The sequence below is a fragment of the Diadema antillarum genome, unplaced genomic scaffold (genome assembly GCF_040938485.1).
Source record: "Diadema antillarum isolate AM-2024a unplaced genomic scaffold, OU_Dant_1.0 seq00001949_RagTag, whole genome shotgun sequence".
In the NCBI taxonomy this organism is placed as follows: Eukaryota; Metazoa; Echinodermata; class Echinoidea; order Diadematoida; family Diadematidae; genus Diadema; species Diadema antillarum.
The window spans coordinates 129,899-147,618 of NW_027272609.1; the positions used below are offsets into that span (position 1 = coordinate 129,899).

At 41.0% G+C, this 17,720-nt stretch overlaps 1 protein-coding gene across 1 annotated transcript; it reads left to right on the top strand.

Annotated features, from left to right (window-relative positions):
* The first annotated feature begins 3,876 nt into the window (after positions 1-3,876).
* Positions 3,877-16,998, top strand: LOC139713340 (uncharacterized). The gene is made up of 7 exons (XM_071625085.1): positions 3,877-4,099; positions 4,569-4,736; positions 5,882-5,950; positions 7,372-7,536; positions 8,344-9,135; positions 10,591-10,752; positions 13,286-16,998. Exons 1-7 carry the CDS (start codon positions 4,030-4,032, stop codon positions 16,918-16,920), a joined length of 5,061 nt encoding a protein of 1,686 aa, XP_071481186.1. The 5' UTR covers positions 3,877-4,029; the 3' UTR covers positions 16,921-16,998.
* The last annotated feature ends 722 nt before the right edge of the window (positions 16,999-17,720 follow it).

Here is a 17,720-nt window from a genome sequence, read left to right on the forward strand (position 1 = left end):
TGACCACGAAGATTCCGTACCGTTTAGACTCGGCGGACGTGATTCGACGACGTAGCGTAGCGGTTAAAGCAGCGGGAATCCGCGAAAATTAATTTTGTTCAGTATCGGTGGCCACTATTAAGTCTAAGATGTATCATGTAAACGTTGGGCCGTGTTTTCCAATACCTTGCTTAGGACACTCTGTTTACATGGTTTATGGGCAACCAGTGATCTTTTTGTGGTAGGGCCCTCTTATCTTGGGGGTATGTATGGGGCACCACCTATCGACAGGGCACCTTCCCATCGACACCCTGCGTATCATGGCTGTTTGCGTATAGAACGAAAAAGTACGCGCGGGATTAAGTGTCATTAGCTATAAAAACAATAAAAACGAAGAAACGAAAATCAAACTCAAACAAACCAAGCTAAAAATTACACATCCGATCAGTAACGACGCATGGCTGTGAAATTCACGTGTATTACCTATGGCCTGTGAAATTCACGTGTATTACCTATGCTGTGAAATTCACGTGTATACCTATGGAGGAGAGGGGGTGTCGATCGCAAGGTTCCCTTTTTAGCTGCGCGAAGAAAACGGAACGCACGCACTAGAATTGCGCTATTTTAAAACGGAGATTCATAATCAACGAGACGGTCACGACATTCAAAACTGCAGTATTTATGGCATATTTGAGGTAAGAATTAGGCGGATTTGTATTATATTTTTAGAATAAACAAGCTACAGATCCTTAGGGTGTCGATACGTGGTACCCCCAACCCTACAAACTAACGACAAATAACGTGTTAATACAACAAATTTTCTTAGTACAGCACTGTACATGTTTTGTAAAAGTTCTGGTACTTGTACAAGACCTCCCTCAACAAACAATACACATCTTTTATAACAAAAATATAATCAACAGTTAGCATACTTTACGATCAGAGTACTCAGTAGTCAGAGGTGACAGTTGTGATTCAATTCAACGTCCATCTAACAACAGAGCTTATCTGACCTCTTTTGTAAGTTTTCCAGGCAATTAAATGAAAACGGTAGCACTAAATTGTTCAATCTGGTATTCTCAGTTACAGTCTTATTACAATTAGATCCACCCCATGTCATATTATAAACAAATGTGCATGAAAAAAAAAAAAAAAACGTATAGAAAATAAATACACTTACACTTGTAACGTTAGACAGTGGTCTACCGTGAGTCCAAAATCCTGGCAAAACCTGTTTTCCAAAAATATTAACTGCTAGGCATACCATGCATATATGTATTATACCCGCCATAATCCAGTCTAACTGGTTAGGGCCTACTGTACGTACTATAGAACGCGATGTGATGGCAGTTGATCTTTCATGGAAGTGAGAACTCGGTATTTTAAGTCATGTTTTAGGGCTTATATACACCAGTTTTGATAACTTCTTAAGAAAAATATTGTGGTAAAAGTAACTAAAACATTAAAGGCGTACCAGTTTAAACCTAACAATAAATCACATGGCAGTACAGATTACATTTTTATTTATTTATTTTTTGTATCTAGGGTCTACAATAAAACGAGATGAACAGGGACAGGGATCCCGAGGTGAATAGGGACAAACCCGCAAAGAATTGTTTTCTGCGTGGTTGGGTTGTCATGGTCAGCACTTGGTGGGAGTTCAATCTGCATGCATGTTTGCATACTTGCTTGACCTTTTTTTCTTCTTATTTAATCACAGGATGGATGGACCATCGAATTGACAGTGTCCAGAAAGTGGTCCACCTGATTTGAAAAAAAAAAAAATAATAAAAATGTAAAATCTACAGGAGGTCCAAATAATTGAAGAAAAAAAAAAATCAAAAATATCACCAAAAGCAAAAATCAGGGTGGTCAAAACTTTTCTGCTCCTGTGGCCGTTGATTAATGAAATTCGCTGAAAATGTTCTTGAACATATAGCCTGTTACCAGTGTTAGGTCTTACACCATGCACCTTAGAATTGAAAGTTAAGTCCAACAGGAATTTATGATATATATGTTTTTCATCTCGTGATGGGCAAAACATCAGTTAGACTGGGGTACATGAATAGGGACACCATGGTGTCGTTTGATAGGCCCTTTGCACTTGATCTGTATGATCAATTATGTCATAAAAATTGCCCTGCAATGGATTGTTGATGTTACGTCCAGCTATTTCCTGATGATATGAATTTTTATTCTAGCTCTTGACAAGAGAGCAATCCAGATCTTGGGATGTCATGTGTGCATGGCTTTCACTTTTGTACCGGGTATATTGAATTCAGAGATGAGAGCTAGAGTGAACTTACTGCATGTCCTGTAACTAGAGCGGGAAGGGTCTGAAAACCCCGCCCTACCCCCCACCCCCCTTCTTGGACATTTTTTTTCACTGCCTGAGACAGCTACAATGTAGGCCAGGACTTTTGCACACTTTGTATTTCATTACCGGTAACCTTTTTCTCTGTCTTCTGCATGTTTCAATGCCACTACACACTGTGTGTTTGGGTGAGACACTTCAGGTGCCAGATTGCAACTATAGGCTTACTGTAAGAACTCCCCCCAAAACCCCAACATTTAAATTAGAGGTAAATGTACACGTAAGTATTCGCTGAATCTACAGTACATGTATAACATTGCTCATCATTTTTACATTTTACAGCCAGAAATAATGTCCAAATATGCTTTTTTTTTTTTGCATGGCACCACAGAAAAAACAATATAATGGGACTATACACACTAACATTGATGAAATTACTCACAATTATGCAAAATTTAGTTTAAAAAGAGGAATACCTGAAATTTTTGGACAATATCTTTTTTTTATTTCCAGAGTGATGCGTTTTATTGTTTGTTTGTTTTTTATTCTCCAAGTGCCACAATTCATTTCATATTCCCCAAATGCTACATGGATCTTTGCCCATGTCAGTGAGTTAGGGTCTACATTGTAGTACGGTATTCCAAGTAGCAGAGGGTGCTATTCATCAAAAAGAAAAAAAAAACAAAAAACAAAACTGCCATCTGAAATCTGGAGAAATAGGGGAAAGTAGGTATAATGAATCATATGGGAATCAACTTTTTTTTCCCCCAGAATTTGTTGTAATGATACTATGTAGGCCTACCGGTACGTTAACCCTAAAAAGACTGGGCTATTTTGGTAGCTCGAAAGACTGGGGGGCCTAAAGGGCCCCCCGGCCCCTTAAAATCTCGGCCGTAGATCGCGCGATCGCCGCAGAAATTTGCACAATGGTAGTGTGCGATGTAATCTACAAGATTGTATATTTGAATTTTCCAAAATAGTCTTCTTTTATTTTATTTTGATTAATTATGCTAATTTATGTGAGAAATCAGACTCTTTGATCTAAATCAGTAAATAAAACTCCAAAAGTGCTCATTTGTGGTCTAATTATTCTTTGTGGCATTCTTAGCAAATGTACTTGAAAAAAAATTTGGTATCAAAATTAATTTCTTATTTATTTTATTGTTTTATGAATTTTTTATGTATTTCTTTGTTTTTCGACCTTTTGTTTTTGTTGTTTTTCTAAACCAAATTTGTGGCAGACATTTTTAAAGATTTTGAAGTACGACCTCTGTCATAAAGTACAAAATAATACCTTTTAAATGGTATATTGGTCACTTTCATATAAAGGTAAATTTTTGAAGTTATGGTCAAAAGAAGCAAAGATTTTCTTATTATTCTCTATATTTTTCTTGACCTTTAATCACAAATATCTCCATTTGGCAAATATGGACTTATCGGTTTTTGCAAACAAACTCTTCATATATCATTGAAGATGACAATGATGACGATTGTAATTGAGAATGAATAACATACTAGGCCCATGCAGTATCAGTTCTGAAGTAGTCAACAACAGCAATAAGTACAACGATATAGCTGCTGAAGAAGAAAGAAAATATTTTGCAATCATGGTCTCAAGCTTGTTCAAATGTCAAAGTTGAAACTGATTTATGGGGTAATACTCCTTTTTTCATTTCATTCCTACACATGTGTGCTGAAAAGCAGAAGACAGCTGTGCTCAGTGCTGGGGAGTCCACATGGCAGACATTGGGAATGGACTGGTCAGCAACATGGAAGTGGTTGAAGAAGAAGTGATTGTTGAAACAGGTAATTTTAGCCTTTTATTTTTGTTTGATAAGAAATTGTACTAGTACCGATGTATGCCTCATACCATAGCTGTGTGTAGAATTTGTTTCATTGTTCAAAATGAGAAGAATGCTATTTAGATGAAAATATTGTATGTAGGTTGTTGTGTTTTAATATTCTTAAAACTTGATTTGCCTAAACCTAGCCAATTCACCATTTTGTGACCAAAATGGGTTTTTTCTCTCTCCTTCATAATGAGCTTTTCTTCATGGGTGTTTGTTTGTCTATAGGCTTCATCTTGGTCAGCAGAAGTTTTCAGACTAACTTATTATTCATCAAATGATGATGTACAGGGATTACCCTTGAAGTTGCATCATATATTGCTCAAGTGTTATGTGGTATTGGCAGAGCTCCATGTTCACATGTATTTGTTTGTCTGTTTATAGAGTGGTAGGTTTTTTACATTCTCACTTATTGCTCATTTCTTCAGTCATTCCCCATGGCACCTTTGCCTTCCAAGAAGTCATAGAGAGTGGCGTTGCCATGGAGACGGGGGGAGCCGGGGAGATACAGCTGCAGCTGGTAGAGCATCCAGAGGGTAGGATCCAAGTCTTGACGGGGGCTGATGGAGACATTATCCAGATTGTGGATCAGACTGGTAAATCATTCTATCTCTGTCGTTTTCTGCCATGTCAAGTTTGTACAATGGCATTCTGACCTGTAAAGGAAGAAGGGATCGCAATCACAGTTGTAAAGATTGGTGATTGACATCATTTTTGTTGGAACTTACCACTTGAGAAGAAAAAAAAAACTGTTTATGTAAAAGAGAGAAAAAAAACACATAAATGTAGGAAGAACTTTCAAATGTGTACATGTAGGCCCTCAAATTTCAACTGTATTGGAAGGTACCTACATTGTAAGAGCAAAAGAGTGAGAAAAAGAGAGAGAGAAAAAAAATAGGGAGCCTACTAGTTAGCCATTAATGAAACAAAAATGTAAAAATATACAGACATATGTACATAATCACAGAAGTATTGTTACATTAGAAGGATTATTATGACTTAATAAGTTTTAATGATTATGAGTATAGTCCTACTGAAAGTAGAAGTGGTGATTATGATACATCAGTGAAAACCTTCTTTTAAAGTGGTCTCGTGATAATTACATTTTTATATGTAACAAATATGATACTTCGAGGGAGCCAACACTTTGGTTATTTCCTTGCTTGTGTAATACTCTGATAAGACCTCTCATGAGAAAACTGATTCCAAGATAATTGTCATTGTTATCAACCTGGCCTTGTTAAAAAGCAAACTAAACAAACAAACACAATGAGGTGCCCATACACTTGTAGATGTTCTGTTGGATTTGTGTTGCAATAGCAGTGGTGCCAGTGGATAAAAGCTAATTGCAAATATGGTGTATAGTGGCAGTTTTGTGTAAGAATGATTTCTATGCTTATATCACAAGTTCTAGTAGAATTGCTGATGTGGATATTGAAACAAGAGCTGTCATAACATTTCATAACTTTTAATTTTCTTCAGTATTTTTAATCACAAAATTACTGCAGGTTTTATGGAAAGTATTGCTTTTCCATATTGTATTATAAAACATAATTATAAAATGTGATATTGCCAGAAATGTGCTAATACTGTTTTGCCACCAAAATATATGTCTTTTTATCCTTCAGAATACTGCAGCGCTCTTTGCAAGGCTGGCATCCTTGCACATAATTGCTGATTTGTCATCATCCCTGTCATCATTGTCATGATTTGAATTTTATTTTTTATTATGGTTGTGTAGGAAATCTTCCTGGGATACCAGCAGTAAGCATGGCTGGCGACATGGCTCCAAGGCAGCTACAGATTTCAGGTGAGTTCTCGGGAGATAGTAATAGGTACTGCATTGATCACATACTGTAAAAGTGGACATTTTCACGCATTTCGTGCATCCACAAACTGGCGCGTAAATAAAAGCACGCAAATATTTTTGCTTGCCATATGTTCCTGTGCCTGATGTCTTCTTACCCGGCCAAGCGTGAAAAATTAGTCGCGCGAAAATGTCCACTTATACAGTACCGGGGGGTGTTTCATAAAGCAGCTGTTCGTAAAGTTACGAACAACTTACAAGCGACTGGTGATCAGTTCTTGCGCTGAATTATGGACATTCTGATAAGTATAGCACATCGAACTGATCACCAGTCGCTCGTAAGTTGTTTGTAACTTTACAAACAGCTTTATGAAACAGGGCCCGGTACTGCCTGTGTCGTCCTTTGGATTTACTGTAGAGTGCTTCTTCTTCTATGGTACAACTTTTCTCACAAATACACCTATATCCACACACACACACAAAGAAGTAAAAAACAAAATAAAACAAAAACAGCTGGACTCCAGATGATAGCCTGTTGCGATGTATTGGCTGCCTATTTGTATGTTGAATTATTCCATGATAGTATTTCCTGTAAAGTTGTATCTTTCAAACATTGCAGTTACTGTGGAAGCAACTAGTTGTCATGGACACTGGTTACTACTTGGCATAATTACCTAATAGTTACATGAATTGATAGAAAACTGTGTACACTGTATCTATTTGTGCCATGATTATTATACAGTAACTAAACACACTATCGGAGAAAGACCCTAGTGGCACTGGTGAAATGCATCACATCTGCACAAAAGTAAGGGGGGGGGGGGGGGGGGAAGACAGTGCATACCTTTATAGAGGAGGATGCTTCCTTCAAAGTACTTTTAGCATTGTACACTCAAGTTGCAAATCTATCTTATTAGGTTGGCCTGAGTGTGCAGCTGATAAACATGGGATGTGTTATCCTTTACTAATCAATTGTGGTGATAAAGTGATGATTTTAGCAAAAATGATGGAAATTAGGACACTGGACCGTTCTCCGTTCTTTTTCACAAACAGTGATTACTCGGGGCTTACAGCCAAATAAGCTAGCTTTCATATACTAGGTCCCATCATTCTTCTCTTTGGTCAACCCCATTTCGATTTCTATTTTGACCAGTTATCATTACTTGTAATTACTGTGTTATCACCAATGACTATGTATATTATTTGTTTTCTGCACATTTTTTACGAGGTAAAAGAACTTGTATTATTATTTCTGTTGTAATGTTTATAAATGAGAAGTATGAAAATAAATGAATTGAATTGAAAAAATATGATGACGTTACACATCAAAAATATCTTCGCCCCATCTGTGAAGACCCTGTGGGCACCTGTGCCGTAGCTATGCACATTTCTCTAGCTATCTATGTCTCTCCTTGTCCCCACAGGAGATGAGGCTGCAATGCAGGTTACCACGGGAACAGTGGAGAACATCCTGGAAGCGATGATGCTGCACTCTGCAGCAGCTGTTGAGGAGGAGGAGAGACCCACTGAGGTGCCTAAGGTGATGGACTCTTCTGAGGTGGTCGAGGAAAAGGGTGAAATTGGACTAGGTAGGCTTATTTTATACTCGAAAGCTCTTTTTTTTTTAATGTGTTTGTGTGTGTCTGTGTCTTTGTTTGGTCAGTGACACCATAAAAAAGGCCAAAAGGAATGACACAGTTTTGGTTTAGATGGGGCTGCAAGTTTCCAACTTTCGTGTGTGTGTGTGTGTGTGTTCGTGAGATAATGAGAAATCTCTTATGAAATATGAAAGAGCATATAATTGTTGAGTTTATTTGATGAAAATTGGTCATAATATGGCTGATATTTGCAATAAATAAGTGATCGTAATATCATTGTGACAGGCCAAGACTGATTTTGCTACAACACGCATTTTCCATAGACACCTGCTTGAGTATACCCGAGACTCGTCTTCAACGGGTCAAAGGCATAATTTACCTTTTGAAGATGAGAAAAAACAACTCAGCATTAGTGCTTTGAATTAATTATAAAATGTGAGTTGGGTAGAGCAAACAACCATTGTACAAATTTGAATCCATATGATAGATGTAAAATATTGTTAAATACACAAAATGTAAACAATAGTTATGGTAAAAATGTTTCCAGATTAAATCGTCTACGTACAGTTATGGTTTATTGAGAAAAATACTGATATCTCCATATATTTCAAGCTTTGTTGCAAAAACTCTATGGTAGGATGTTTTGTGATACTAGTAACCTACACATATGAGTCAAAAGTGATATCTCGAACATTTTTTTTTTAATCACTTCTCCCAAAGGTGGACAGGACCTTTAATGATGATGGTAATGACAAAAATATGGTAATCATGTGTGCTCTTTTCTGGCATTTCTTTCAGGTATCGCCATGATCCTGCATGCAGCTGATGAAAATGCAGGCAGCCAGGAACCTGGGCCCCCAGCCCAAACAGCAATGGATGAGGATGCAGGAAGCCAAGATCCTCTCCCTCAAGCCCTAACAGCAGCCGATGAGGATGTAGGTAGCCAGGATCCTGAGTCTCCAGCCCAAACAGCAGCCGATGAGGATGTAGGTAGCCAGGAGTTTGGTCCTCAAGCCCCAACAGAAGTGGGTGAGAATGCTGGCAGCCAGGAGCCTCTACCTCAAGCCCTAACAACAGCTGATGAGGATGCAGGTAGCCAGGATCCTGGGCCTTCAGCCCCAACAGCGGTCAAAGAAGAAACAGGCAGCCAGGAACTTGGGCCTTCAGCCCAAACAGCAGTCGGTGAGGATGTAGGTAGCCAGGAGTTTGGTCCTCCAGCCCCAACAGAAGTGGACGAGGATGCAGGCAGCCAGGAGCCTCTACCTCAAGCCCTAACAGCAGCCGATGAGGATGCAGGCAGCCAGGAGCCTGGGTCTCCAACTCCAACAGATCCTGCTACCACCGCACCACCCTCAGCTGCCAGCCCATTACCTGCTGATGTGTGTCCTCCGATTGATGGAATCAGCGAAGCTCCCACGGGAGGCGATGGTGAAGCCACGCCTATAGCTGTCTTCCCGGCTGTGAGTGAGGTACCCCCTCCCAGCCCATCAGAAGCTTCAAGCTCAGATTGGAGTGGGGGCCCTTTAGAGAGTGCAATGACCCTCCTAGATGATGACATAGAACCAGGAAGTCAGCCCAGCAGTGAAAAAGGTTCGCTTTCTTGTTCATTCTTACCTCAGCAGTGTTCTATTAGCGTAGCTTCCATGCGTGTGTGTGTGTGCACTTACCCATACGGTGTAAAACGAGGACACACATATGAAATTTACATTTGAGCCGAGGAAACACAGAGATCTGAGGACATCCTTGGTATGCAGACAATTCCAGATGGTCTGCTGTTGCATGCTTTTGCATGTAGGGGTATGGTACATGTTTGTACAATTGTAGGTCCTTGATTAGCATTATTGTAATAAGTCCTCGGTTGGATGGGAAATATGCAAATGAGTCCTCAGTTGACGATAGTCCTACTGACACACGGGTCAAAATTTCCTGGGTAGAACATCTCCTCGATTTCCACAATAGACGCATGTGTGAGTGTGTTTGTGTGTGTAATAAAAGGAGAATTGTAATTTACAAGAGTTTATAGTGAGTTTTCCCAGATATATAGGATGCATGCATGTGTTCAAATGTTTAGTCTTGTAAAGGCATGTATTTTATAAACTGTGTACACGTACATGTATGTACAACATGTGCTTTACACATTAGTGAGTGTGCTTTACACATTAGTGAGAGGTTGCTACTTGGGCCAATGATAAAAATGTCATCATTATGCAACATACTGTTTTTGTAACTCTTGTGTATGTGTGTGTGTGTGTCCAGCATGTTGCAAGTTCTGTTTACCATTGGGTGCAGTAGTTTACAAAAAATATTCAAGATCTCACAGTTTATGCGTATTGTAAAATTTGCAGTGAAGCCTAAAATATAAGAAGATATGACGGGTTTGTTCGAAAAAAACGATAAGTCCATTTTTGAAGATTTTGAAGTACGGTCTCTGTCATAAAGTACAAAATAATACCTTTAAAATGATATACTGGCCACTACATGTAAAGGTACATTTTTGAAGTTATGGTCAAAAGAAGCAAAAATTTTCTTATTCTCTTTGTTTTTCTTGACCTTTAATCGCAAATATCTCCATTTGGCAAATATGGACTTATCGGTTTTTGCAAACAAACTCTTCATATAATCATTTTCTCCATAAACCAAAACTATAGATTTATTAGACTGTTTAGTCTAGAAACATGAACTGTTATATTTGTAACTATTGTTTGCATTTTGTACATACAGTATGTATTTTGATAATACTTACGTAAATCATTAATTGTACTGATTCAAATGTTTACATTGGTTGTTTCTACCCCTAACTCACTTTCTAGAACTATATTGAAGCACTAAAGTTGGGTTTTTGTTTCATCAGCAAATTTCATGGAAAATAATGCCTTTTAACAACACATTAGATACATATGTCATGTGTTTTGTTACTTACAGTGTATATACACTGTGTACATGTGTGTGGGTGTGTGTGTGTGTTTGTGTGTATGAGTGAGCACATCATGTCTTCATAAGAACATCATTCCCTAAACTTAATTTTGCTGTTTATTTCTATTTTAGGGAAAAAGGCTGAGGAGAAGACGTATGACCCAATGGTTGCGCCAGTCACGAAAAGTAGGAGATTGAAGGAGAAGAAACCGTTGCCTCAGACCAGGGCAGTGATCCCCAGAAAGGTCAAGGTCAAGGCCCTGAAGGAGAAGTGGAAACAAAAAGCAGATCTTGGTAAGAAAAAGAAAAGAAAATGATGTTTGAATGGTTTTAGGAGAAATAACCCCTGGACAATTACCCCAGCCCTTCCCCTGACAGGAAACTTTGGCAAAATCAATTCAATGCATGCAAGTTCTCTTACCTTGTAAACAATGTGCAGAAAACAAACAATGTACATGTTGATAACACAGTGATTACACATGTACATGTAATGATAACTGGTCAAAATCGAAATCGAAATGGGGTTGATCAAAGGGAAGTATGACAGGACCTACATGAAGGCTAGCTTGTTTAGCTGTAAGTCCCGAGTAATCAGTGTTTGTGAAAAAGAAACAAAGAAAGGATAGAAGATAAGACCAGATGATGTAATGGTGCCAAATAAGAAAAGCGGGGTATGCCTATGTGATTAAAAATGAAGAAGAAGAAAAAAAAATATACTAAAATGTGAACCATTACCGAGCTATGTAGTATCAAATGCACTGCATAGACTAAACCTTTCATATGCATATCACTTTCGCGAAGTCTTATCCAAATATGATCACATTTCATGCTCGCGAAGATTTCTGTTTTTTGTCGAGCCCACCGGAGGTGAGGGGAGACTAAAGGGATTGCCTGCGGCGTCCGTCCGTCATCTGTCCGTAATGCTACAAAAACTTCAATAACTCTTTACTCTGGGCTTCAATTACAATCAAACTTTGAGGGAAGAGGGGTCATACAAAGTTTCACATTTTACCAGATATGAAGGTCACCTCAAGGTCAAAGGTCACAAGCAGGGGTCAATGAACTTTAGGGCCCAATGTTAAGTTTTCATGGTGCGTTTCTATTATGGGTCATAACTTTTGATCCATAACTCCATTTGTGACCAAACTTGGATGGTAGATGTCCCTTGCGAAGTGGGTGGTCACCACAAGGTCAATGGTCACAAGCATGGGTCATCAAACTTAGAGCCCACTGTTAAGTTTTTATGGCACGTTTCTATTATGGGTCATAACTTTTGATCCATGGGTCCGTTTGTGACTAATCTTGGATGGTAGATGTCCCTTGGGGATTGGATGATCACCACAAGGGCAATGGTCACAAGCAGGGGTCAACAAGCTTTTAAAGCCCTATGTACAGTTTTTATGCGCATTTCTATTATGGTCCATAACTTTTGATCCATAACTCCATTTGTGACTAAACTTGGATGGTAAATGTCCCTTGGGGAATGGATGGTCACCACAAGGTCAATGGTCACAAGCATGGGTCAACGAACTTTTAGAGCCCAATGTTAAGTTTTTATGGCGCGCTTCCATTATGGGTCATAATTTTTTATCCATAAGTCCGTTTGTGACGAAACTGGGAGGGTAAATGTCCCTTGGGGAGTGGATGGTCACCACAAGGTCAAAGGTCACAAGCAGGAGTCAACAAACATTTAGAGCTCAATGTTAAGTTTTTATGGCGTGTTTCTATTGTGGGTCATAAGTTTTGATCCATAACTCCATTTGTGACTAAATTTGGATGGTAGATGTCCCTTGGGGAGTGGATGGTCACCACAAGGTAAATGGTCACGAGCATGGGTCAACAAACTTTTAGAGCCCAATGTTAAGTTTTTATGGCGCGTTTCTATTATGGGTCATAACTTTTGATCGATAGGTCCGTTTGTGACCAAACTAAGATGGTACACTAGATGTCCCTTGGGGAGTGGAAGGTCACCACAAGGTCAAAGGTCACCGGCAGGGGTCAACATACTTTAAGGGCCCAATGTTAAGTTTTTATGGCACATTTCTTTTTTGCCAAAAATTTTTACCCTTTTATATCTCTTTTTATCTGTTATATCTCTTTTTTTATGTGTTATATCCCATATTCGCGTACAATTTCTTGTACGCGAATGGGGGAGACACATTATGGCACTTTCCTTGTTACAGTATAACTATTCTATTTTGTGTAGGATTCAGCAACCACAACGGAGGAAAACATCTTTTCCAGATGACCAGATTATTATGATTTGATGTGAAGGGTATAAATACTTTTAATATTTTTGTGAAGAGGTGAACAAACAATAAAGAAGAAACATGTTGGTCCCTTCAGGCGTTACAGCTCAATAGGAGACTTTCGCAAGTCAGCAAGAGCACATCTGCTTTCAATGCGTGATTGCCGATGATATGACCGATTATAAAAATGAATATGCTCGGATATCCGAAACTTTTTGTTTTCATACTTTCATTAACTTAAAATATTTGACATTGTGTCCATCTCTGAATTCATGAGATATTTAATCAAACTTTCATTAAAAATGCACACTAATTGATACCCCCCCCCCCCCCCCCCCCCCCCTTGGAAAAAAAAATGATCGGGAATCCTTTGACTTTTGAAATATAAAACTTTAAGAGAGGGAGAGAGAGAGAAAAAAAAAAGAAAGACAAGTGTGGCAAATCGAATGACTATGCTAATCATACTTCACGAACAGGCCTTTGAGTTGATCTGCGTATAGCTGTTATTACATTCTTCAACAATATGTAACATTTCTCATTGTATTTCTGTTCATTTTTTATGTAATCCCGCTATACAGCAAAGAAGAAAGCTACGAGGAAAGCTACAGTCGCAACAAAGTTGAAAACTCCACCTCAGCCTCAGCTTGGCAAGGGTAAGGTATTGACCATCAGGATACCCAAGTTGCCAACCAATATGCCTACCAAGACATCAGCCAAGACGCCAGCCAAGAAAGCGACGGGGACTGCTGTAGAGATGCCCGAGAAGCTTGTTTGTCAGTTCTGCTGGAGAGAGTTTGCGAAAGAACGCCAGTATGAGGCCCACAAAAAGACACATTCTCGGGAGGACGAGCCATACGTGTGCCGCTACTGCGACAGCTGCTTCGAGAAGGATTTGCAGCGGGACAAGCACATGCGAAAGAAGCACGACTACCTTAAGTGCGTGCAGTGCGGTGCTGCTTTCGACGACAAAAATTTCTTCGAGCGCCACATGCAGATGCACACCGGGCAGCCAACTATGTTCGCTTGCAAAATCTGCGGCTCGACCTTCACTCGGAAAGAATACCTCGTCCTACACGTGCAAATACATAAGTCAGAAATGCCGGATGGCTGGGATCCTGACAGTATTGTACCCCAGGAGAAGACTGCTAGCTCCAAAGTTAGTGCTAAACCCAAAGTTAGTGCCAGCCCCAAAGTTAGGGCCAGCCCCAAAGTTAGGTCCAGCCCCAAAGTTGGTGACAGCCCCAATGTTAGGGCCAGCCCTAAAGACAGGGCCAGCCCCAAAGTTAGGGCCAGCCCCAAAGTTGGTGACAGCCCCAATGTTAGGGCCAGCCCTAAAGACATTGCCAGCCCCAAAGTTAGGGCCAGCCCCAAAGTTAGGGCCAGCCCCAAAGTTGGTGACAGTCCCAAAGTTGGTGTCGGCCGTAAAGTTAGTGCCACCCCCAAGAAGACTGAGATGAAAGTACAAAAGGACGCAGACCGATGCTGCATATATTGTGGCAAGTTGTACAAGACTAACAAGCTGCTCAAGAGGCACATCAAGAGCCACAAGCGGGCCAAGCGAAAGTTCCAGTGTCAGTTCTGCCCCAAGCGATTCAAGACGAGGAGTACGCGGGACACTCACCTGAACACTCACACCGGAAATTGTCCCCACAAGTGCGACAAATGCGACAAGTCGTTCAGAGACAAGAGCAGCCTCAGACGGCACAAGATCAGCCACAGAATAAGTGAAACAGGAGAGAAGCCCTACAAGTGCGACCAGTGCGACAAGTCCTACTCTGACGCATCCACTCTGAAGAAACATTGGATGCTCCACGTGGAAGGCAAGAAATTTGAGTGTGACGTGTGCCACAAGATGTTTCCAACCAGTTACGTCATGCGCAACCACAGATTGACCCACGGGGGCCAGGACCACAAGGAGGAAAAGCTGGTGAGGTGCGAAAGTTGTGGCAGGGGCTTTCTCAACGTTAGCAGTCTGTTGCGGCACCTTGGGCGCAGTGGGTGCAAGGAGAAATATGACTGTGTTTTCTGCGACCAGCGTTTTTATCGTCTGTCAGACCGCACTGCGCACATGAAAGAACACATGGATTTATCCAGTGTAGCAACCGTGGCAGATGGTATTCAAGGTAATGGAAAAGAGGGGAGTGAAGGGACAGAGGAAGAGGAAAAGGAAGAAAAGGATATGAAGAAGACAAAGAAAAAGGCCTATACTTGTACCATTTGCAACAAGACTCTCGCCAATTTTAACTCACTGACATGCCATTACAGTGCCCACATGGACAAGAGACAGTTCAAGTGCGATACGTGTGACAAAGCTTTTGCGACCAAGGGAAGTCTGAAGAAACATAAGCTCGTCCATGTCGGGACTAATCCTGTCTGCCCTGAGTGCAACAAGGCATTCTTTGACAAGAAATCCCTGAGGAGACACATGTTGATACACACCGGTGAGAAACCGTTCAAATGCGAGCAGTGCGGAAAGGCGTTTCATGACCAGAGCGCTCGCAAAGCCCATATGCAGCTCCACTCGGGAGTCCGCGCGCACAAGTGTCCGCTGTGCGACAGGGCGTTTGTACTGAAGGGTGCGTGCACGCAGCACATGAAGACAGTGCATAAGGTACGTGTTGCGGGTAACAAGCTAGATGCATGGAGGTGTTGTCTTTGTAACGCGGAATTCACTACCATCCAGGAACTGGTGGAGCACAAGGATAACCACCCAGAGCCTTTGATCAGAACTCCACCCAAGGAAGAAGGGGAGAACATGGCAGAGGACGGCTCAACGAAAAGCAGTGAAAGCAAACCCTTCTCTTGCACCCTTTGTGACATGTCTTTTGCCAAGAAAGCATTTGTCTCGAGACACATGCGGGTTCACACTGGTGAAAAACCCTATAAATGTGACAAGTGTGACAAATGCTACACGGACCCGTCGTCTCTGCGGAGACACAAATCGAGTCATTCCAGTGCCAAACCGCACCTTTGCGACATATGCGGGAAGTCCTTCCGTGATGCCAGCTATCTTAATCTCCACAAGCGTTTGCACTCCGACAGCCGGCCGTATGCATGTGAGCTTTGTGACAAGCGTTTTGTTCGCAGGAACTTTCTCAACCGTCACGTGAAGATAAAGCACATGGGTATAGTGACAGCGGCACCGCCTCATAAAAAGCGATCCTATCCATGCAAGATTTGTGGCAAGGTGCTCTTAAGCCGGTCCAGCATTCAGACGCATGAGAGAATGCACACGGGAGATAAGCCGTTTGTGTGCCAGACGTGTGGTAAGGCCTTCCCCAGCAAGCAGCGGCTGATTAATCACACAAGAATTCACACAGGAGAGAAACCCTTTGTGTGCAAAGTGTGCAACAAGGCGTTTGCAGAACGGGGGTCTCTCCGGCGACATGCCATCATACACACGGGTAAACGACCGTACGCCTGCAAATTTTGCGACAAGGCCTTCAGCGACAAAAGTGCACTCAATTCTCACACCAAGATGCACACGGGGGAGAAGCAGCACCAGTGCCAGGACTGCGGAAAGAAGTTCTGGACTCGCACCAACCTCAAAGCTCACCAGCGCACCCACTGGAACAAGACCGTCTTTGAGTGCGGTGTCTGCAGGGAAGAGATAGTTGGACAGAGGAAGTTAACGGAGCATCTGGCACAGCACGAGAAGGACCAACGGAATGCGTCTCAGGCATTGGCGGCAACCATGATAGCCGTGCAACACATCATGGTAAAAGATGCATCTGGGCAAACTCTTCTGAAAGAAGGCAAGGAGTCATCAGACCTGGAGAAAGAGCGATTTGCCTGCCAGACATGCTCGAAGACCTACAGCACCAAGAAGAGCCTCGCCAGGCACGTGAAGACGCACACAGCGCAGAGGCTTTTCGAGTGCGACGTCTGCAAGAAATCCTTCACCAGAAAGTCGTACCTCAAGGACCATGCCACCCTGCACACGGGTGAGAAACCGTTTGCCTGCGAAGTCTGCGGCAAGGCCTTCCGCGACCGGACCATGCGAAAGCGGCACATGCACACCCACGAGCAGCACCAGAAGATCTATGAGTGCAATGTATGCCAGCAGCAGTTCCTGGACAAGGATGTGGCCGACATGCACCTTAAGACTCACACTGTTGAAACGACCACAGAGCTCGCCTATGAGTGCTACAAGTGCGGGAAGCCATTCGAGCAGAGTGAGAGCCTAGTAGATCACATGATTCGATGCCATTGACAATAAAGCTAAAAAGGATTTCCAGTTTTCCTGCCATAGATGAAGCATCTTGACCTGGAGGGAAAAAAAAAAAAAATTGGAAGCAAAATTGCAACATTAATGCAAATGTCAAATGTGCAGATTTCTTACGTTTGGAAGGAACAAAGAAATACTTGTCAAATGTATGGCAATTATATCAGCACTAGATGAATATGATCTCGCCTTTTTTGTCCTCACATTAGTTGAAAAAAAAAAGAGAAGATAAATTGAAGATTAACTTTATCCCAAATAGATATAAACATGTGTATTAAACCGCTATTGTGTAGGTCAAAATTCATCAAAGTGGAAGGAGTTCTCACTGATAGTTTTGGATTCGACACTGGCGACGTTCACTGTTCGCACTATAGTACGTATATGTAGTTGCCTAATTTCATGTTTTAGATATTGTTTTGTGTTTTCTTGATATTCTTATAAACTTATTGCATTTGAGCAATATTGATTTCATTGTGTTCTGTTTAATGCAATATCTTCCAAACTGCTGGAAAAGAAAAAAAAAAGAAGAAAAAGAAATACATGTATGGATAGTGCCTTTCTGATGGGATGTTGTTTAACACAATGTGGACAATGAGGAGATTCTAATGTTAGGTGGTCTTACCAGAGGAAGATGTAAAAAGAGATGCTATCTACACAACTTGTCATCCACAGGACATTTCATTGTAAATGTTATATTATTTTGTTTTTTGGCTGTTTATACCTTCGATTTAAAAAATATAAATTATTTATTGATAGTGGACCTTGTAAACAAATGTTACAAAATTGCA